The sequence below is a fragment of the Natrix helvetica genome (genome assembly GCF_964273705.1).
Source record: "Natrix helvetica genome assembly, chromosome: 1".
Classification (NCBI taxonomy): domain Eukaryota; kingdom Metazoa; phylum Chordata; class Lepidosauria; order Squamata; family Natricidae; genus Natrix; species Natrix helvetica.
In genome coordinates, this window is record NC_138548.1 from 136,742,878 (window position 1) to 136,767,204 (window position 24,327).

At 38.2% G+C, this 24,327-nt stretch overlaps 1 protein-coding gene across 1 annotated transcript in view; it reads right to left on the reverse strand.

The window, feature by feature from the left end:
- Window positions 1-24,327, reverse strand: part of ITGB5 (integrin subunit beta 5) — an 82,061-nt gene that overhangs the window by 41,128 nt on the left and 16,606 nt on the right. Inside the window, exons 3-9 of the mRNA XM_081951520.1 lie at window positions 20,037-20,241; window positions 14,471-14,720; window positions 9,734-9,902; window positions 7,332-7,493; window positions 5,066-5,161; window positions 4,454-4,543; window positions 278-412 (exon numbers count right to left, since the gene is read on the reverse strand). Of these exons, the coding sequence (XP_081807646.1) occupies window positions 278-412; window positions 4,454-4,543; window positions 5,066-5,161; window positions 7,332-7,493; window positions 9,734-9,902; window positions 14,471-14,720; window positions 20,037-20,241 (1,107 nt within the window). The remainder of the gene's footprint in view (window positions 1-277; window positions 413-4,453; window positions 4,544-5,065; window positions 5,162-7,331; window positions 7,494-9,733; window positions 9,903-14,470; window positions 14,721-20,036; window positions 20,242-24,327) is intronic.

Consider the following 24,327-nt stretch of genomic DNA (forward strand, 5'->3'; position numbering starts at 1 on the left):
GAACCAGTAGCCCCCACCTGCAATTCCTTGAGATCTTGAGACAACCTTAGAAGACACCAGAGGAGCAATCTCCCCAACAAACAGAGAAAAAATATGTATCAAAAAGTCAAAGAGAAAAAGACCATCAAAAAAATTACAACTGATAAAGAGATTCCCCTTCACAACCACCATTGAATTACAATAAAATAATCTTACAATGGCCAGTTTCTTCTTCTTTAAAGGAAAGATCATAGAAAATGCCCACTTTTCCCAAACTGACAAATGGAGGTAAACTCACCGTATCTCCCATCTGTAGTTCTCCACACTTCCTGACTCCAGGATATGATAAACCATCTTGACATGTGGCTGTGAAAGCCAGGTTAATGTCATCAGGACTATCCCAGACAGTTAACTCTACTTTTGATCTAATACTCTAGGAAAGAAAGATTAATTAATTGAACTGATTTTTAAAGCACATCTATCACTTTGTGAACATAAAGCCGTCTTGATTTCTAGCATTTATTCATGATTAAGTAAAAGCGTATAAACATTGTAAATTAACAAAGAAGCTTTTCTCTCTTTCTAATTAAAACAGATGAGCTGTTTTCTGAGAATTTATTTTGGGAAGAGAATATAGTTTCCAGCTATTCAGAAGCTTCCTCAGTATGAAAATATTAGAAACTTTTTTCTTCATGAAGGCACCACATCAATATATCAGGGAAAGTTGCAATGTTTAACATAATTTTCATAAAATTTAAAGCACGCAAGTTCTTTTTTCAATATTATGCAGCTATGAAGCATCTCCTCCACATAACTTCTACACAAGCTTAATCAAAATAAATTGAATACAGCTACCATGATAACCATATGCTAAAATTGTCTGTTCTTGCAGACTAAAGAATCTCAGAGAATTCTCCATTATTCTGGGGGACTGTATGCAGGGGTGTCAAACTGGGGAGGCCAGATGCATCACAGGCAAGCCATGCCCACCCCAGCTTTACAAGTGGGAAAAAATGTCATGAAATGTCACAGCAATGAGACATGGCGAGTTTGATACCCGTGGTCTACAGTCTCAAATAAAGTTGGGAATGCTATTGGAACCCTGGTTGTTCTGTAGACTGTAGAGATATGATCCAGATGATACATACAATTATTTATATGAATTATATTCAATCACACAGAATCCAGATATTTGAGATGCTTGGCTCAAGGAAATGCTAGAGGAAATGGCTAGATTAATGCTGGAAAACAAGAAGAACTCAAACATAGATACAGTGGTTTATTCCATGACAATGAAGAAACAGATCTTCTCTGCTGTCATTTCATCAGTATATCTTTCAAAGTAACCTCAAGCAATTAAAATCCTAAGGGCAAATTGCTTGCAACTAAATCAACTAGGTCTCGGCATTTTAAGTGATGTGGAAGTGCAGCTGATTGTCCTGTTTTTACAGTCAATTGGCAAATAGGAACAAGTTATTTGGAAAGGTGAAGCCAACTATTTGGCTAATAAAAGCTGCCAGAATGAGATTGGCTAATTAATACAAATTAATCAATTAATTCTTATTAATGGTAGGGCTGTATGTTTGTGATTTAAGGGGAAGCTATTTAAGGGGAAACGTAATAAACCAATCAATTAATTTATTCTCTCTCTCTGTTTGCCAATGCTCCTTTCCTGAGTAAAGTCCAAGAATGTACATCAGCAAATCAATTCAAGATTTCTTGGATAATGTAGGTATTGGAATCTGCTACATATAGACGTGGTTCTGTAGCAGAAATCATTGAAGGCAGGCACCTTGATAGAAGCTGGGAAGTATGATCCAAACATATTTTCTTTCAGGACTCTCTTATGACCTTTCATAGCATTATCCATGTACCAGGTGCAAGCAACTAGATCTACACATGAAAGGTTCGAGTTGATTACTTTACTGTATTGTACCTATAGTATAAGAATCACCTCAGACTGCTTGCCTTTTCTTGGGAAGAGAGAAAATTCCATGGAACTGGGGGGGGAGGGGAGCTGCCAGGCATTTTATTTTATGCTATTGTGTGTGTTATTTACTTTATTATTTTATTTATTATTTTTATTTATTTCCCATTTCTGAACAGCCCATCTCCCATAAAGAGGGACTCTGAGCGATGTACAATAAAGTATGACTAAAGCAGCTATGCAAGGATTCAAGCTAGTTCCCTGCTTGATCCCTCTTCCCTGCCTGGCTTGGAATTTCCCAACACCACAGAATTATTCTGGGGCATTGGCTGTTTAAATCTGGGAGCCACATTCTAATTCTATGGGACTGAAAACGTTACTCACTTTATCAGTCATTATCTATAATACGTATGTTGGTCTTATTGCTGTTGCTGCTGTTGCTCTATCAAGATGAGATAGCTTTGGCTTCCCAAGCCATAGCAGCTGCAGAGCTTTAGATGTTAACTGTATGAAAATTCAGTATTGCTATTCTGGCATTCAAGAATGGAAAGGAAGTAATAAACTTTCTGGCATAACACTTATCTGTCTTAAAACAATATAGAGAAAGCATTCCAAAACAAGCCAAGCAATGAGCAGGCAGTAAAAATTCAAGCCTCACTATACAATTACCATTGCTACTGTAGTAGGTTATTCCAATATATATTCAGCACTCCCTAATGTCATAAAATGGTACCCTATCATCAATTTTTTAAAAAATATATTCAAAGAATCATGATTGTGATCAACACAATTAATGGAACAGGTACAAGCTATTATGACCACAAAAGGAATAGTTTTATTTGTCATCGCGGTGTTCTGGTTTTAGTCCTTCCAAAGTAAACCATTCAAAATAGCTGATTTAGCAGCGCCACACAACATTAAGAACACACAAGGCTTGAGAAGGCCCAACCTTAACTATCTCTTACACAAGTGAAGTGTTGGATGAAATCATAAAAACTTTGAATTACTGAATGAACCGGGAATTGTTTTGTTGAACAGCAGAGCGATACACTAATCTTTTCTTAGGAAAACGGAATGCAGGGCGCAGCCAAGAATGAGCAGCTCCAAGTTAATGAAGAATGTGTGAAGAATGAAGTAACAAATGGTCTGTCAAGAGGAATTGCCTACAAAATAGAGAGAACCCATAATAATAGGAATTATAAATGATTTTTTTTCAGTCTCCCATTGTCTAGTTTCTTACCATCTGGATGACATTCTCAAATTCTTTAATCTTTCTTCATTATTAGAACTTAGCTGCTAATTTGAAAATTGTCATAGCAACATTGTTTCAGACTAATTTCTACCTGATTGAAGACTACTGTTTGTGGTTATGATTGCCACCCAAACCAGTTTCTGCAAAATTGGACTTTTAAAATAAATATAATTAAACTAATCTAGCATCAAAGTAGAATTGTGAGAACCTTCCTGTAACTATTGCATACACATATACTGAAGGGAGGACAAAACAGAGATAACCTGTTTTGGTAGCTCTTAACAAGTTGAGAATTTAAAAGCCCACACTGGTGCCAACTACTGTTTCATAGTATGTTGTTATGTAGCAAGGATTTTTACTAAAAGAGTAGATTGCTTTGTGCGGTACATGTGGTCATTAGATTACAGTCTTTGAATGAATCTAAGTTCTATATACCACAGAAACTCTCATGTCTGTTTGTTTGTAATCTTTAGTTGGACAAAACTGGAAGGTATATAGGGTCACAATTATTGAACTAAGGTAACTCCAATGGGTGACCTTACAAAAATGCCAGGATCCTTGACTCCTGTGGCAATGAAAGCCATTTCAAAAGGTATAGACTATGTACAATGATACAAAATAGAACACATTTAGTCAGTATTCTAAACAAGCACCAGGTAAAAATCAAAGAAAAAAATAGAGCTCAATAATTTATTTATGTTTAAATTCTTTAATACTTCACTTGGAATGTTTATGATTCTATATTTTAAATAATGTAAACATCTCACTTGGGTCTTTGGGAACTGGGTAGCCATAAATGACTTTATATGCGAATACTGGGCAACTGTAGACTCTAATATACCTCGAAGCCTGGTAATATTTCAACTAAGAATTTAAGAGAAAAGATACACAAGAGAAAATGCGTGAGAGCTTTCTAGAAGAATTTTGTTCAGGAAAAAAAAACTACCACTGGTTATATTCTGATACTAATGTCTTGAATTATGATGAGAAAATACTGTCAGGTTTGGAAGACTGAATCTAAAAAAGCAGGAGATTAAAAGAATCCCATGAAGTGTGTAATTGACAAGAACAAATAAAAGAAATATAACATACACCCTATGCAGAAAGCTGTTTAGCTCCACTCTCTCAAAAGAAATATATGATGTTACACATAAACGCTCAAGTTAATCCCACGAATCAATTTTGAAAAAGAAATGCAAATGAAGAGTACACAAATGATAAGAAATGAAATATAATCTTTCTGAGTATGCGTTACATTGATCATTCACAGTTGAATTAAAAAGTATGAAACTTACATTGTAGGCTTTGACTATAAGCTGGATGATATTTCGGGAGTCTTGATACAAAATCTCTACCGTTGTTCCAGGAATTAGGGCCGTGAGATTCTTTTTAAAACAGAGCATACAAGAAAATTGAAATCTGAACCAAAAAAACCTCCAAGTGCTCAAAAGTTCATCCATTTTAATAGTTCTTTCAGAAGAATGAGTAATAAAAGGGAATAATGCCACTGAGAAATTACTTTGCAGACATTAACTTTCATGTAATATAATTAAGTAATAGCAGATTGAGTTACACAGAGTTCAGAAGGATTAAATCCATAGCTATTTTTAGTGCTATTGTGATCAATATTTGTGTATTTGCTTTAGAAAACTTAAGTTCTTTGAAGGAAAGCTTCAGCCTGAAATTAATAAAAGAATCAAATAGGAAAAGAAGGGGCTATACGAGCAGTTAAATTCCACCCAATTAGTTCTGGTTGTAAAATCCAAACATAACGATATTCCCAAATGCTTTTTAATTCAAAGCTGCTATTCCTCTCAAAAAACGAGCCTTTTTTCACATTGAGAAAAAAATATTCTGGCACTTTGACAAATGTTCTAAAAAAAGACATTGATTGATTTAGCATTTACCTTATAAAGCATATAGTGATTTTTGGTCACTGCAAAAATTACATGAATGTTGTTCTCAGCTAATTTTTCTCCAAGAAGTGCAAGTGAAGGATAATCCTAAAAGGGAAAAGGAAAACAAAGTAAGAATATGATAATGTAACATTATTTATTATGCAGCTTTTAGCCCACAAATCTGTCGATTATCTTTTATTACATTGACCTGAATGAGATTTACTAATGAATAGACTTTAAAAGTCTATTCACTGTATGCAATCAATAATTCTTTTTGATTGTGGGATTATTCTCTAATCATTTGCCAAACGCCTGAACTCAACTATGAATATGAACCAAAATATGTTTCCTTCTATCAGCAAAGAAAAGTATGGATCATCACCTGTGAAATTATGGCACTTCATAGGTCTGTTGGAATAGGTTACAAAGGTGTTCCACATTGTAGAGGACAAAAGCATTTCTGTGTACATAAGAATGTAGCTCTTTAAGAAGAGATCAACTGCTAAATAACTATCATTCTCTACATGCTAACGTTTTTCTAGCAATTTTTCAGACAAATTTATCTGTATCTTTCTTTGGAAAGGAAACTGATGTTCTCCTAAGCCTGTCTGCCATACTTTTGAGCCCCAGCTTTTCACTGCATTTCCAGACTAGTATATTAATTGCAGCGATGGTCAACTAAGATGTATATTTGTTTTGTTTACTTGGGAAACAAAGGGTGGTTCTGTTCAAGCGCTTCAGGAGGCTATCATAGGACAACCAGTCAGAAAAGCTTTCCAGGAGGGGAGGAGGGGCACGTTACAGGCTCATTAAAGGGCCAAAAAATCAGTTTGAGTTGGCATTTTGCTTGGCCTACAGAAAGGCAGCCACGGTTATGGAAAACAAAGCAGTGCTTCATTCGGAAAGCTGAAGCACTCTCTGTTGATGTTTCATCAGGAGCTATTTGCCCTTTGATAATAATATATAAATATTATATATTATATAAATAATAATATATAAATATTCTCATTGACAAATTAGTAATAATAATATCACTAATTTGTCAATGAGAATATTTATATTGTCATGATCTGAGATAACTGAGGCTGATATAAGCTATTGCATAATTAAACCATGTTAATTTAGAAATCAAAATCCCTCTCAGTCAAGCTTGATTTTGAGTAACTAGCCAGATCTAACCACACTGCTGGCTGGGGAATTCTGGAAATTGAAGTCTACACATCCTAACGTTGCTGAGACTGGGAAACATTGGTCTAATTATAACCGTGGATCTCCTAGTAGTCTTTCATCCAAGCACTGAGCGGCCTCAACTTCACTTAGCTTTCCTGAGATCAGTCATGATTGAATATGTGATTTTGCATCCAAATCAGGCATTTTAACTTGCATTAATCATAAAATAATAAGCATTGTTCGGAGTGTCATAATATCCTTTCCAACACCAGGGGGGAAAAAGGATTGCAGGAAAAACAGGAATCCAATGTGCACCGTGTATTTCTATTATGTCCAGAAAGAATGAAGAGTTTTTATTTTATTTTATTTTTAATTTGTATTTATTTATTTATTTTGTCAAGTGTGTATAAGATAATAGATAAAAGTATATACAATATTATGAATACATGAAATGGATACGTATAAATGGGGGTGTTAGGACAGAGATGGTAGACACGTCGGTGCACTTATGCATGCCCATTACAGACCTCTTAGGAATGAGGTCAATAGTAGAACAGTCTGAGGTTAAAGTTTTGGGGTTTTTGGGACGAAACCACAGAGACAGGTAGAGCATTCCAGGCATTGACTACTCTGTTGCTGAAGTCGTATTTTCTGCAATTGAGTTTGGCATGGCTCACCTTAAGTTTGTATCTACTGTGTACTCGTGTATTGTTGTGGTTGAAGCTGAAGTAGTCATTGACAGGTAGGACATTGTAGTAGATAATTGTATGTGCTACGCTTAGGTCAGACTGAAGACAGTGTAGTTCTAAATTGTCTAAGCCCAAAATTTCAAGTCTGGTGGCATAAGGTATTCTGTTGCGTGCAGTGGAGTGGAATTCAGATATTTAAAATATCAATGCAAGACAATTTTCTTACACATTTTCTTTCTTTTTTGTTTAAACAGCACTATATTTTAGAGTGTATAACTAGGTAGACAGAAACATATTTTGGGTCTTGAATATGTGTCCAAGCTCTGCAATGGACAAATGCACACAGAAGTAAACCGCAATTCTGAAACATCTTAGTAAAAGGAAAAAAGAAAGAATATCTGGCTGTGCATTCTCACCAGCTGATTGGAAGCTGTGTATTCGTTGGCTTCATTCAAGTGACACAGCCCATCATGTGGTTGCACCAAACCACCCAGCTTTCCATCCAGTGCAATGTGTGGGACATCATCGGTAGTGAAGACCAGCAAGTGCGAAGCCTCCTTCCGCCACCCAATCTCTTTCTGCATGAAAGTCAAGGTAAGAAATAGAAGTTGTGTCACACTCTTTAAAAGCCTGTGCAGAAAAGGGAATGTAAGCAGACAACCCCCCCTCCTCCTCCTCCACAGTGAGAACAAAATAGGTTATATACCCAAGTCTTTAAATTCTGCAACCAGAAAATCTGCACTGAAATAAAAAGGGACAGTACCAAACAAGCAAATTCATTTGCAGGATATAATTTTGAAACACTTTTGAAAGGACCAACAGCTCAATCTAATGATGCCCAGCATACCATTGCAACAAAAGAGGTCAGTTATATTTCAAGAGTTCAATTCAGTGAAACCGTGAATGGTCTTCTTTTTCTCTTACACCAGGGGTCTCCCAACTTGGCCACTTTAAGGCTTGTGGAATACCCCAGCCAGCATAAGGAATTCGGGGAGTTGAAGTCCACAAGTCCTAAAGCTGCCAAATTTTGAGACCCCTGTCTCAATGTCTGACATTATCGGAGCCCAATGCCTGCACAGTGGGAATAATCCATGGTGGATTTTTATCCTGTACTAGTAGAACCCAGCAATTTTTTTTAAACCAAATGTCTGTTCTAAATAAACTACCGAATATTTGTCAAACAAAATGCCACAATGGATGTGAGATCGACAGAAAAAAAGTGAAGCATGGTGTGCAAGAATCAGCCAACAGTATTGTGTTAACACAGGATAGAGAATAATGTCTCTCCAAATGTTGTTAAAATACACCTCTCAGCACTTCAGCTAAGATGGGGAGAAATAAAGGAGGCTGGGAACTGTAGTTCAGCAACAATCGGTGAACCAAAGTTCCTACCCTGGAACAGAACAAAACAGTCTGGGATAACTACTGGCCAGCATTTTTTCAAGGGGACTGTTGATTCAGAGCCAAACTGTTTATTTTGAAGTTAATATGGGCTGAACATACGGGAAATAAATGCTCAGCCTATATTTTCATTGGCCACTCTCAGACTGAAACCGCAGTAGATGTTAAACTATAACCAATCCCACCCAGCACTGGAACAAAAACCGAGTACTTTATATCTATACTTGGCAATTTTTGGAGAGCGATATAAATGTGAAGAGAATATCAAAAAGAGGCATGAAAAACATTAGTAGTAGAAAGTGCAAAAACACAGTTCAGTCTTTAGTTTCTCCTAAAAAAATCATGCACCTTCCAAGAAAGTGATAGATATATTATCATTTGATTTCACAAGCAGCAGTTTAAATCATAATGGACATTTTGCCAGCCAAGGAATCTCTGCTGAGCCAGCTAACAAGAGACAACTGTTCCTGAGCATTTCAGAAGCAGACTCTGTTTTGCTCAGTGCAGAGGTTTTTTAAAAAAAACCATGAAGGGACAGCAGGCAACAGAAACAAAAGCACAAGTCAAAGACATCCAACGTTACAACAGGTCCTTCCCAATTAAGTCCTAATGCTACACAGCTCAGCAAAAGGCAAAGGCAAAAAGAATGCACATTTTATCAAAACCCTTGTGCAACATGCAACCACTGTTTGAAGAAAGAGGCAAGAAGAATAACTGATACCCAGTGCATTTTGCTTTTCTTTCATTTTATTCATTTGATTGATGTAGCTGCACAACTCCCATAAGTGACTCTAGGCAGTACACAATAGGATAGATTGAAGAACAGAGAATTCGTAATATGAGATAAAAAGGACAGAATTCGTAATATGAGATAAAAAATAAAAACGTAGAAGCAGAGCTTCATAAACTACAAAGCTAAGACATGTATCACACTCCTGGCGCCCCAAGCCCCAAACCAATTTTTTCGGCCAGTAGGGTTGGATTTACCCTAATCTCAGACGGAATTATCTTCCGTATGGTGGGTACCTTGGCAGAAAAATTCCTTCTCCTGGGCCCTGCCAGCCTTCACTCCTTAGCTGACAGCACTTGGAGCATGTCCATCCTTCAAGATGGGATAGGTAAAACAATTGAATTTCAGATACAGATAGATATTAAGAAGGGAAACCAGCAATACAGAGGGAAAAATATATTTCCTCATACTGTAAAACCAAAATGAAACGGAAAAGCAACCCAGTGCATCTATCCCTTACTACGATGTACTTATACCATAACCACAAATAAAATAAGAATTCTTGCATCAATTTCTAAAACAAAACCATGTCCATGTATCATTTTCCATTGCTAATCGTGCTGGCAATCAGCATGCCATGCAAAATTGCTTTCAATTATTATTCCAACAGAGGCCCAAATTACTTACTTCGCACACAGCAGCTTGCAAGATTGCATCTAAGCCACCTTCTGGAGCATCTCTGTTGCGGGAAACTTTCTGTTTCTGAACCTCTTCATTGAATCTATCTATTTCATCCGTGAGGGATAAAAGATGGCGGAACCCAAAGGATGGGACACAATTTGGGAACAACTTGTATCTAAAAAAGAAAGAAAGAATACACGTTGATTTTGATATTAGTGCAAAAACATCATAACATCTCATACATCCCTCATCAAAGCTGAAATTTAGAAATTTAGATATATCTTACTCTTTTAAAAAAATGAAGATTCTGACTCATGGAGAACAGAATCTTTTTAAAGAATTGTTCAACATTATGGATGGATGAGAACTTCAGTACATGAGGAGGTTTCTAAAAATAAAATAATCCATGCAAATAGAACCACTGAAATGACATACTGCATTCTCCAAAACTTAAAAAAAAAAACAATTAGACAGAGCTAGCAACATAAAGGAAAGAAAGAAATGTTAACACCATTTCATGGCTAGACTGGTTACTCATTATTACCAACATAGTAATTTTACAAAGAAAAGTTCCTCTACTTTGTTAATCTCAACCTTCTGCAGCTTTTTGGAGAAGTCTATTTTAATTAGAGGCAGCTGCAGAGAATGAGAACACTGTCCTTTATTTTTAAAAGGACCACACTTTTCCTGTCTCCATCAGAGGATGGAGCTGTGGTCATCCAATTGTGTATGTCTCACTTGTGGATATAGATGGATTCTGACAGAAAGTTGAGGGATGAAATATCTTAAATTCTCCCAACCGGCAAAGGAACTATATTCACAATAATAATAACAATAGATGTTTAAAAATTAGCTTAAGAATTTAACAGTTTCTAATGCTATAGGAGGAATAGTGTGATTGACTATGGAATTAAATAATTACTTAGGACAGAAACTTCAACCTAAAATAGATCCACAAGATTAATGCACCATTTCAGTGAATAAAATTAATTTTATAATCTTATTTTATAATCTTATTTAAACTACTGTCCCCAGCCTACATGAACGCAATACACCTAATGAAAATAGCTTGGTTTTTGTGTATGCTCGTAATGTATTTGCTAACAAGCTTCCAACCTTCCATCTTTGTGATGATCAGAATAATATAAATGTTGTGGGTAGATTACAAGGTTCAGGATCATTAGCTGGATCAGTAAGGAATGTTTGAGTCCCTTCTTTTACATAAAGCTTTACAATTTAAAAAATGCTGAGGTCTACTAATAGTAATTTAAATGAACCTAGTTCTCCATTTGAAAGCAAAACTGAAAAATAATGATGGTTAAAATAAATTCGTCTTGTGTATCACCAGTTTTACACAAAAAAAAAATATTTTGCATTAATCTACCTTTCTCTTACAAGCAGGCACAGGAGTCCTCAGACCTTCCACAAGACTGTAATTCTGAATCTTAGCACAGAATCTGCAGAAGAAAAGCTGGCAACTCGAAGAACCTGTTTGAGTGCTGTACTATAATATGCTGTAATATAATATGAAGGTGCTGACTCAGCCAGTTAAGCAAGATTCCACCATAAAGAAAGAGTCACTTGCTCTTCAAAGCATGCCGGAAGCTGGTCCACACCCCACCCAAGCATATACAAAACTGTTATGGAATAAACATCAGAGTCACAGTCTTTTAAAACATTGCTTCAGCATCACCCTTTCGTGATGCATCCTAAGAGATGCCACAAAACATCGAATCTTTTCTTCAAGAGGAATCATTTTCTCCTGTTTCATAACGCTCAATACCTGCTACTTAAGGCAAGAGTCATCCACTGGTAGGGCCAGTCGTGCCTTGAATTATGACAGAGGACTCCAGTCAAAACACCAGGATTAATTGTGATCTCCTACGAACTGCTAACGGTCCTATTGTTTTGGAAGTACTTTGACCAAAGCACAATGTTCCAAGAAATATTTTGCATATTGTTTTGACGAATTCATGGCTTTCTGACTTTTTTTAAAAGAGCTGACTAGCCATTGTAGAAACAGAAACTGATAGGTCTTGGTCTGATCCCAGGTTGGCTCTTCTTGAACTCTCTGTTTGCAAACTAAACTATTCCAGAAGCAAATTTTAAATATAACTTGGCCAAATGAAAATCTGATTTTTGTAGAAGCCTAAGAAGGAAGAGCTTTGAGTGTCTCAGACAGCCTCTGGTATATCTTCAAATAATTGCATTACATCATAGTAGTAGAAGCATTGTTCTAATTAAAATTGGCTCAAGTTTGTTTAGGAATTTACCTCCCTGTAAACTGGTTTCTAATATGTAAGATATAACCCAAGCTCTTTTATTGCAAAGATGTTTTGCAATATGTAATTATCTAAACTTCCAAAATGGTTGTTGTATATGATTTATTATAGGTTGTTCCATCTGGCACAGGAGAAGAGAATATTGTAAGGCAGTGTTTCTCAACCATGGCAACTTGGAGATCTGTGGACTTCAACTCTAGGAGTTGAAATCTACAGTCAAGTTTGAGAAACATTGTCGTATGGGAAGGTTAGAATTTCACATGTTTTCTATTTATTATTTTGATGTTGTCAATTCTGTTTATTTAAATGGTGGGGTTGTTATTTGGCTTTTTGTTTTATGTGGGTTTTGATTGTTAGCTGCCCAAAGCCTTTGAGAATGAATACAAAAGAAATAAGCAAATAAATAAATGTTAAAATGCAAAGGTTTTTTTTTAAATCTCAGAGCAGATCATCTTAGAAATCTTTTTCAGCACCTAAAATTTTATGGTGTTCTCCTACTGTTTCAGAATTTTGACAGAAGATTCCTAAGAGCAAGGAAAACAAACAGGCATACTGTATTGCCCTTCAGAAATACTGAGTCAAAGAAATGGTAGAATCTGGTTTCCTCTATAGCTGTGTGCATCAGCATTCAAAGAGGATGAGCAGTACTTAATAGCTACTGATTTGAGTGACACAAAGCAACCTTCCATGCAAAAAGCTTCAGTTCTAGAGCCAAGTATTCATTTGTGGCTCATTTCATTTCAGCAATGAGGCAGTGTCCCTTATGTCCAACCTTATTTAAAAGGATAAAACCTCTTTGTTATAAATAGCAAGAGTCCGTGGAAAGAGAATGCTTCAGAAATGCAGAACTCATCCATGGGCCTACAACTAGGGTTGAAGTCTTAAACATGCTTTCTTAAGTATAAATCCTTTCAAATATACTAAGCTTACATTGCAGGACTGAGAAATTATTTTCTTAACTGGCTGCAGATCCTGAAAGTAGCTATTTCTTGCTGATGGTATAAGAATCTTAAAAGAGAGATATAATGAATCTTGAAATAGAGAGAGAGAATTTTAAAGCTTACATTAAAAAGACATACAGACATCTTAGTGAACCATTTCTTAATGAACTAAGTTGATGAGTTCAAGGTCATTTGTCTTTTTCCTCTTCTTCAGAACCAACATTGCTGTAGAAATTCAGTTTTGGATGTGGAGTAGATAAATGATAGGTTTGCAAAGTAAATGAATAGACATTAAGCAATTAACAGCAAAAGTAAGGTACTGTGGACATATCTATAAGTAGGTATACTTCTACCAATAGATTTGGCCAACATCTGTAAGTCTTCATCGAAGACAATAATGGGTACATAAGGTACTAGTAGAGATATGAGGCATAATTCTGTTATACAAAAGCAAGATGAGTGACAGCAGCTTGAAGGATGTGTCCAATTTTCCATGTCCTTACAGTAATCTCCTGTTAATATCCACAGCTTTGCCTGTTGTCTCACTAATATTAGAATACCATTGTTCACGGATCAAAGAACTTACAGTATGTGTTACACAGTCTTCACGTTACAACCACAATTGAGTTCAAAATTTCCATTGCTAAACAAGACAGTTGTTCAGTAAGTTTTGCCCCATTTTATGACCTTTCAAGTCACAGTTGTTGAGTGAATCACTGCAATTAGTAACACAGTTGTTAAGTGAATCTGGCTTCTCCATTGACTTTGCTTGTCAGAGAGTTGCAAAATGTGATCACATGACCCCAGGATACTACAACTGTCATAAATACATGCCAGTTGCCAAGTGTCTGAATTTTGATCATGTGACCATAGGGATGCTACAATAGTCATAAACATGAAAAACTGTCGTAAGTCGCTTTTTTCAGTGCTGTTGTAACTTTGAATGGTCACTAAATGAATGGTTTTAAGTCAAGTATCTGTACTTAAAAAAAAAACCCACAAGATTTTGAAAAAAGTTTTTTTCCATAATTAGAAATCAATGCATATAGAAATTAAGATTCATACAGGATCAATTCATACAGAAATATAGAATTTTGTTAGCATCCCAGGCAGTTTTTAGAGTTATTTTCTCTTCCAGGTTTCAAGCAAATGATCTCATTAGAAATATTTAACCATCCAGGTTCCAAAGATCCATTCTTTCCTGCACAACTGATCTATATAAGAACATAGCAAAATAATATTTTTAAGAACACTATGAATCTGATTTCAACTACCCAACATTTATTTACATCAATGTAATTTTAAAAAGTGAGATCAGTCCAGGAAAGAAAAAAATATATTAATGCCAATATCAATATTCTGAATGTGGAAAAAAATCCTAGAATTACCACAAATATTTATGTGTTATGCTTACTTGGAAACAATTTTGAAAACCGATGAACAAAGTTGACCAGCTGTTGCTCAATGTGATACATATATTTGGCATTTCTTGTGAAAACAACCCCAAGGCTGTTGCTTACCCAGTGCAGGGGTTATTCTGGTATCTTGGGGCCGTATAGGAGAAGGGAGAAATATTCTTGTCTACAAAAGACCCAAAACCAAGCCGGAAATTGCTGGTGAGCTTTCCCATTTCTTCAGCCAGCTTAGTTCCCAAGTTCCGAATGGTGTCCAGATCATCCTTCATGGAGAGGGAGAGATCCATCAGATAGTACAGATCTACGGGATAATCCTCTACCTGTCGCACATGCACGTGGAAAGAGGCTGGGTCACCTGTGGAGGTAGATGATTATTGGCAAGTTAATAAGCAAAAGGAACAGGTTTTATTTTGGCCTCGGTTTGGCACAGCCCCTAACACAGGGGTGTCAAATTCAAGGCCTGTGGGCCAGATATGGGCTGCGGGGCTGGCATGGAAATGTCAAAGGACCAGCCTGGGGTGCCTGTGCCGGCCAAAAGAGGCAGCACAGGCCATTTTTGGCTGGCAGAGTGCTGCTGGAGGCCGGGGAGGGCAAAAATGAGGTGCGGGGGGGGGGGGGGTGAGGCTCCGTGCGGCCTCCCATGGCTTGTTTTAGCCGGTGCTGCAGAATGCCATCCAGGCCGAAAACGGGGCAGAGGGCTGTATGTTTTGGCCAGCTGGCTACTGCAGGAGATGTCTGTCTCCCCCCCCGTTCCCCGCCCCCCCTGCTGGCCCACGGAGAACTATAATGTTGATCCAGCCCTTGAAGAAATCCAGTTTGACACCCTTGCCCTAAAACATCCTCTTAGCTTCCCTATTGCTGGAAATAGCCACAGTGTCCTGGCTAAAATATGAACACTTCTGCGCAAAGTTTCCTGCTGCAGCATGGACACCTCCAAAATCTACACCGCATTCTTTCTTTTATATGAATCTCATGTCAGTCATTCCTTCAGTTAAGGCCACCAAAACGGCAGCTTTCAAATGGTGGGAAAGTGAGAATGAAGGATGAAAGCAGAAGACATTCCTCAGGCATTTTTTTGCCGGAAACCTCTACAGCTCGGCTGTGGTAGACCTAGGCAGCAATTCTTTATCTAAGGTTCACACAGACTAAGGAAGCGGTGACAATCCTCTGGAATGATAGCATGTTAAATGCAGGCAGTCTCCTCCTACACATTTATATGCAGAGCACCGTCCTCTGCGTGAAGAAGATGTGTTCACACAGAAGCCTCTACTCCTCTGCTATCACTGATTGGATAAAGATACACACAAAGGCTTCTTTCTGACAAATGTTCAAATTCTCTGTGCGGAGATTTAGGGCACAGATTATATAGAAATACATTAGGGCTGCTCCGATTGATGGGTGTTATGGACCAGGAAGGCAAATAAGTGAGGATATTTGAAGTTTGCTTTGCACTACCAGCCAATGGCCTTGCCCAAAGGTTCAAACAGGGAATTATATCAACAGAATAATATTAGTCATGTTAAAGACCATAGTTGGCTCTATGAGTAAAACTTTACTGCAAAAATACATCCTGGGATTTAAAACAGCAGGCAACTCCCTAAGACAGGGGTGTCAAACTCACATCGTCACAGGGATGTCATGTGATGTGTCAGAACTTTTTCCCCCTTTGCTAAACCAGGCAGGGGCGGGGCCAGTATGTGATGCAACTGGCCTGCGGGTTGCGAGTTTGACATCCCTGCCTTAAGACATTAATTTGCTGCTAAATTGCAATTTTTAATATAATCAAATGGAAAAAAAAATACAGAGACACTGACCACTTAACCTACTTTAAATCCGAATGAATATCCAGCCCTGATAATATTATCCCAGGATGCCACTGAAAAGGCAAGATCACCCCTTGTCCCAAAGAAGTCTATGAACTCCTAAATCAAAAGCAGTCTCAAGTGCAAACAATTCACATCCACACCCACAGCTTAATTAGTCACCTATTTCTGGAGGAGAAAAAAATTCAGAATAGTTAAGGAGGAAGTCAACATCCTTACACTGCAATACATATTCTGCTGGCTTTGTAAAATATGACTTATATTTAGAGCTGTTTTTAAACAGGAACTTGGCCTGGAAACCTCAATTCCATCCTATTGCAGCTTCTATTATAAAGCCCCGAAATAAAGATGCAACAGTAAAAAATAATTTTGTCTAAGTAACAGCTGCGCAACCCAAGCGTGTAGCTCTGAGATTATGGTGTTTATAGTTGTAATCCTCCTTCTGTTCAGAAACCGGGACAAAGAGCTTTCATGTACTTGGGATGACATTTTTTTCAGAATTTTTCATCGATAAATGGTTATGGAATTTCAAGGCCTTCCCAGACGAAAACAAAATAAAGCAAACAAAACAGGAAAACCAATTTCATAACTAAAGCAATCCCTGATAGCTCTAGCAGAACTGTTCTCTCCTTAAAGTATGCAAAGCTTTTGTAAATATGGTTTAAAATGACAGAAATATTTCAATTATACCGTGCACAGAAGTCAACAGGGTACAAAGTGTTTCTTCCATGCATACATATTTCCAGTTAATGATGATACTGGAAGGAAAGTGACGATGGGAGAGAAAGAGGAAAAGATCATAAAATGTTTAATTTTAAAAGAATTGTTAAATTGTTAGTCCAGGAACTAACTAGGGCCCTATATAGACAGGGTTTGAAATGGAAGGAGGAAACAGAAGGAAAGGAATAAATGAAAGATATGGGTGAAGTCATTCATGGAAGGGACGGATAAAGAAGGTCAAGAAAAGGAGGGAGAGAACTGCACAGAAGAAGGTTACAAGGTCAGGGAAAATGGACGTTACTTTAGGCTTGAAGTGAATGCCCTTAAGTTTCCCTACAACTGAAAGCCAGTGCAAGGTTTCTCATTAGCACAACCAACTAATTAGTCACTGCAACATTTAGGTAGGCACAGAATGCAAAGTGTTTCTGCAGCTAAAACAGTTCTGCAACACTTTCTCTAAATTCCACATTTTGTGACTTCTGCTTTTAAAGCTATTTTGATTTCATTGGGTTCTCTGCTAGGAACATAATCCTCTAATTCTGTCCGTATAAGAATTTCACTTGCTGCCTAAAGATTCAGGAAGCATAAATGATTGATGTGACAGGGAGTTCAGCTGAACAAAAAGCTGTTTTCTTCCCATTCGGCACCGTGAGTTTGTTCCCGTTGGACAATTATTTTGTCTTTGCAAATGTATTCTCCAGGAAAATCAGCATGCACCACGCAGAGGCTGATTCCGATTGCACGAATTTACTGTGAATCAAATGTGAATCCCTATTAATAGAGAGCTTTAAAATATGGTTTTAAATCTAATTTGACTATTTTACCCATATATTATGAACCCCTTTGTTGTCACATCTACTTTAAAAGCATCCTTATTCAGATGATGAACAGGGAAACAACTTATAACTTTTGAAAAACATGTAACCATAACTCAGAAGTATAGTTCTTGAATCTACAGATTTAGACAAGTGAGACTGAGAGGTGACATAAATTGGCAAATACTACCTTTATGAATAGTGCTATGTATAAATGCATGAGAAATCACCATAAAAGATAAAATTGCCTACCACTGCCCAGAAAGCTTTTTAAAGCCTGATATAAAATTACTGAATTGATGTGAAAATCCAAGGCATTTATACTTGTAGTGGAAAAGGAAAAAAACCTCAAAGGGCTTTGTGGGTTTATGCTAGGCTCGGTTTAACCCTGTTAAAGTTCTTGATAGATACACAAGGAGAGGCATCATATGAACTTGAGCTAGAAAAATAACAAACGGCTCACCCCTTAGTACATGCTTTTTTGCAGAAAGAGAGGGACGCAAGGCAGAAAAACATTCATTCTGTCTCTCATTTGATTGAATTGTTCTACAACACAAGCATTCCGTACAAAACTGTTGGATGAATTCAAATTTTATTTTGACCTTTGGCTACATTACAAAGTGCTTTTGAGAAAGTATGAAAATGAAAGGCCAAATATCTATAGGCCAGTGTTGAAAATCAACCAAGGTCTCCTTTCTGCCAATTAATTCCACAGTAAAATATCCAACTTTTGTATTCTAATTTCCATCTTGGCAGAGAACTAATAATAGGGAGGTCTCTAGTTTCATGATCAGAACTTCAAGATTCATAATGGCAAAACAATCAAAACACGTTTGTTGTTTCGAGCAGGACAGGGAAGGGGAAGATATTTCTCAAGATCTCAAGTGGGAATGAGGGGTGGGTTCTTGCCAGTTCTAACCTCTTCTATAGAAGAGGTTCCACAAATCTACAGTGCCGTTTCCAGCTCCGGTTCCAGCTCCCTCCCCCCCCCCCACCCATCCACACATCATCAAGAGGAAGAGCGAGAGGAGGAATTCTGGGAGTTGAAGTTCACAAATCTTAAAGCTCTCAAGTTTGAACAACCCTGGAGTTATTTTTCTAAAGGGTTAGGGGTGCAAGGGTCTTGTAACTTGACAGCTTTAAGACTTGCGTGCTTCAATGCCAGAGTTCCTGAGCCAACATGACTGGAGGAGGAATTCTGGGAGTTGAAGTCCACAAATCTTAAAGCTGTCAAGTTTGAACACCCCTGGTTTTTTTTTTCTAAAGGGTTAGGGATGCAAGGGTCTTGTAACTTGACAGCTTTAAGACTTGCGTGCTTCAAATGCCAGAGTTTCTTAGCCAACATTTTGGTTGCTAAGCAAGAGCGTTGTTAAGTGAGTTTCACCATATTTTACAAGTTGGCCACGCCCACCCAGTCACATGGCTGGCAAGCCACTCCCACCCCGGTCACATGGCCGGCAGGCCACTCCCACAAAGCAGGCTACACCTACAGAAGAGGTTCTAAAGAATTTTGAAACCCACCACTGGTGGGAATCCACAATTTCTGGAAGTGAGTAAATTACAAACTTTAGGTTTCTTCAAATTTTGATCTCACATATTCAAAGTTCAAAAAGCAAGTTTGATAACACTGTAAACCAGTTGTCTCACCATAGTCTATTCATTTATTTAGTTATTTATTACTACAATTTCTATGCTGTCTACTGGTGATCTGCCAGAAAATAAGCTAGGAGTGAGAAAATTTATCAAGACAACTCTATCTTTACAATGGCTTACAAGAAACTTAAATTAGTTGGCCTAATTTGGATCACATCTTTTTAGCTATGAAATATTATCAATTTGCTCCATAATGGTTGGAAAGCCAGTACAGGTGTTCAACTTATGACTGGACATTTAGTAACCATTCAAAGTTACCATGGATCCACCTTGGGACTATATACAAAGCAGATTTGAAGTTCTGATGTCACACAGCACCCCACAGTCACCTGACCAAACTTTGGGTGCTGAGCAACATGGCTGTATTTATGGCAATTTTGCAGCATCTCACAGTTGTGGGGCACCAACTGGATCTTCACTGAGAATCCTTCATTACAGGCTTCAGAATTAAAAAACAAACTTTGCTACCAGCACTAGATTATGTAAATAGAAGAAGAATGAGGAACACACACAAGGCATAACTTGCTCCCGTAATGCCAAACTGTCCAGTGTTCTTCCCTCGTCTCAAAAGAGTGGAGAACCTGGGCTTACAGATGTTGTTGAACATTGACTCCTAGTCTAAATTAAACTAAAGGATGAGAAACACTCGGTAACACTCACCAGGCCGCAGATTCAGAGAGATCTTTTGAGGCATTATTTGGATCACATCTGAATTAGTCCCACTAGAACTCTTACTGCTCAGTGAAAGGTTTTTAACTATATTAACACTGCTTTTTGTACTCTCAAAATGCCCTGCACATCCATTGGCGATGAGATTCTCAAGAAAGTCACACCTTGAAGTGATGTATTGTTTGTTGTCAAATTCCTGTAAGAGAAGAGAAGAACGGAGAAAACGTACATCAGTTTGCCCAAGAACTACCCTGATGCAAAAGAGAATTAGCAAGAAAGTCATTTCTCTCTTGTATATTTTCAGTGTGACTATTTTACAAAGGGATCATATCAGGAAACTTTTCAATGTATTCCATGTTCACGGCTTAGAACCATCCTACAGATTGGCGTGAAATGCAGTGATTAGCTTGGTTGGGGATTGCAATGGCAATAGCACTTAGATCAGGTGTGGGTTCCGGCTGCCATTACTACCAGTTCGGTCGTAAAAAAAAATGGTGCTCCGTGTGTATGCGCGTTTTCATTTTAAATGATCTGGGCATGAGCACAACATTAAAAAACAAATAAAAATTACATTTTTTAAATATGAAGATTGTTCTGCACATGTGCAGAACAGAAAATCAAGATGGCGCCGCTGATCATAGAACCTCTATGGTCACGTGTCCACCTGAGTTACTACCCATTCAGCTGAACCGGATCGAATAGGTAGGAATCCACCTCTGACTTAGACTTATATACTGCTTCATAGTGCTTTACAGCACCCTCTAAGCCCGTGATGGCGAACCTATGGCACGTGTGCCACAAGTGGCACGCGGAGCCATTTGTCAGGGCACGTGAGGTGCTGCTGTGTCAGCTGGCCAGCGCGCATGCGCGCGCTGGCCAGCTGAGTTCACCTTTTTAAAAGCTATTTTTCGCTTTTCCCAGGCTCCAGAGGCTTTATTAGGAGCCTGGGGAGGGTGAAAAGAGCCTCCCCTGTCCCCCCAGAGGCTTCAGGGACCGTCCCTGATGCCTTCGGAACGCTTAAAACGACGCTCCGAGCAACTCGGAAGTCACTTCCGGTTTGCTCGGAGGGTGGTTTTAAGCGTTCCGAAGGCTTCAGGGAAGCCTCGGACGGTCCCTGAAGCCTCCGAAGGGCCTCCGGGGGGTCGGGGGAGGCTCTTTTCGCCCTCCCCAGGCTCCTATAAAGCCCCTGGAGCATGGGGAGGGCAAAAAAAATGTAAAAATGGGGGGGTCGCGCGTTTTGCACGCATGCGCACTGGGGGGGTCGCGCGTTGCATTATGGGTGCGGCACGCCTGCACTCGACCCCCCTGCGCTCCCCCCATTTGTGGCACGCGAGCCAAAAAAGGTTTGCCATCACTGCTCTAAGCGATTTACAAAGTCAGCATATTGTCCCCAACAATCTGGGTCCTCATTTTATTGACCACCACAGGTGCCCTCAACATGAGTGATATCAAGCTGGCCATGCCTCCTCCCCCCCGGAGGTTTAAAGGTCAAACACAACCCTGATGCGGCCCTCAATGAAATCGAGTTTGACACCCCTGCTGTTGAACGATGCTCTTGGTTTGGTGTTTTGCTGAGGCATGGAGAGGATGACTCATCCGAAGATGAACCCTAGCCAGAAGAAATGCCCTTTTTCTGCAGAATGGCTCTCTTTCTGCTCAGGTGCTACCTATTGGATGAAGTGTCATTTCCCCTGAATGGGCGGGGATTGGGGTTATCCTAGATTCATGCTTCACAGACAGCAGGTAGAATTTGTGACTGATGGTCACTCTTGCTTAGCTCTGGCTGCTTATTGCTTTTTGTGCTGACTGCATTTTATTTAGCTATCTTATTTTGATGTTATTGTCCTTGGGTATTGTTTTATGTTTTCTATATAATGCACTGCCCGGGATCATTTGATGTCTGGTAGTCTAAAAATACAGATAAATAAGTAACTGAGTCATTGTGCAACATTCTTTCATGCAATGCCTTCTCTAGAGCCCAGTTCAGCCTTGAAAAACTACAAATTGCTATATGTTTTAATTAAGAATAAGTAAATAACAAGGCTGCCTGAAAATTTCCCACTGCAATTTCAACATATCTCTATTTTGCCAGCTTAGGAAAAGGTAGTTAAGGGAACCATCCACAGATACAATTCCTCATCTTTATTTTCCTGTAGACCCTGGAGATACAGATTTGGTAGAGTTTTGAAGGTTGTTGCCCGTCTCTTTTTGATTTTAAACTTTAAGCGGCTCAATAACAAAGCATTTTTAACTTTATTCATATCAGAAGAGGCAGATTATTTTGCAATCTGAAGAACCACGAAAGTAAAATAGCTCTACTAAATTTAGCTAACCCATAATATGAGCTAGAAGTGTACATTGTCTATTGATTTTTCCATCTATCTATAAATTACAAAGAGAGACAGGACACCCATCAGATACTGAGTACTCCTTTTCATCTCTTCCAGCATATTTTTTTTAACACAATAAGCACTGCTATAATCTCCACTCTTGAATTTTCTGATTTAGACTCAAAACATTCAGCTCTAAAATTACTTCTTTACTTTAATCATTTTTCTTGGAATGTCATTCCTTTTTTCACACCTTAGCCTCAAGGGATGCATATCCCAAAAGCATGTCATTGCCATATACCACATGTTTTTTCTCTGAAATCAGAAATATAAGGGAAGCTTTCATCTCTTAAAAAAAAAAAGACCTCCAGAATCTCAGATGAAGCATGTTTTTCATCAAAATACCATCTAATTATTTCATGAAATACTGGTATAACCTGTTAGGGCCTAAGCTTCATAAGCTCATTAGCCTTTGTTAGAACTGGTTTTTTTAAAAACAGTCATATCATTAGATAAAAATTACATTGGTATAATTATATTGGTAATGGGTAAATCGGTAAAATCGTATAACATAATTATCTAACTATATTGGCAACTGTTCTTCAATAGGAATACCTAAAATTTCCTGTCTCTTTTTCCTTTCTCCCCAAAAAGTGTTCCTTCTAAATCGTAGATTAAAGAGCATAAGAATCTCTGCATGTGTAGTAGAGGTAGTCCTCAACTTAAGCCCAAAATGTATGTTGCTAAGTGAGAAATTTGTTAAGTGAATTTTGCCCCATTTTCGATTCTTCTTGCCACATTTGTTAAGTGAATCACTGCAGTTGTTAAATTAGTCACATGGTTATTAAGTGAATCTGGCTTCCCCATTGTGAGAAGGTCACAAAAGTGATCAGGACACCACAACTGTCATAAATGTGAATCAGGTGTCAAGCATACGAATGTATATCACATGATCATGGGGATATTATAATGGTCATGTGTGAAAAATGATCCTAAATCACTTTTTTCAGTACCGTTGTAACTTCGGATGGTCACTAAATGAACTGTTGCAAATTGAGAACTGCCGTATTTTTCGGAGTATAAGACGCACCAAGGTTTTCAAGAGGCAAATTTAAAAAAAAAGTAGGTAGGTAGGTCGGTAGAGGGATAGAGAGGGAGAGAAAGAAAGAGAAATACGGTAGGTAGGTAGAGTGAGTAGTTGGGTAGGTAGCTAGGTAGCTAAGTAGGTAGATAAAGGGATAGAGAGAGAGAGAGAAATAGAGAAATACAGTAGGTAGGTAGGGAGAGTGTGCAGGTAGATAGGTAGAGGGATAGAGAGAGAGAAATAGAAAGAGATAGAGAGAAATATAGCAAATAGGTAGGGTGAGAGAGTAGGTAGGTAGGTAGATAGAGGGAGGGAGAAAGAGAGAGAGAGAGAGAAATACAGTAGATAGGTAGGGAGAGGGAGAGAGTAGGTAGATAGATAGGTAAGTAGGTAGAGGGATAGAAAGAAAGAAATAGAAAGAGAGAGAAATACAGTAGATAGGCAGGGAGAGAGAGAGATTAGGTAGGTAGGTAGATAGAAGGAGAGAGAGAGAGAGAGAGAAATACAGTAGGTAGGTAGGGAGAGAGAGTAGGTAGGTAGGTAGATGTTTCCAGGTGTATTTATTCATGTGCTGGAGAAGGAAATTGCTGACAAACCTTAAGACTTTGTTTCTGCTGGCACAGCACTTGATCAATGTAATTCTCATCAGTTAAAAAAAAGTTTTTGCATTCTGCAAACCTCCGAAAAATGGCCCGTTTTTCACGAAACGGGCCCAGTTTTTTTCAAATAAAAGACATGAATAGCCTTGGGGGGGGCTTGCAGAGTGCTCGGGGGGGGGGCAAAAAGAGCGAAGAACGGCCTGTTTTTTGTCAAAAAAATTGCATGCATAGCCTTATGGAGGCTTATGCTGCTGGGGCTGGGGGACACA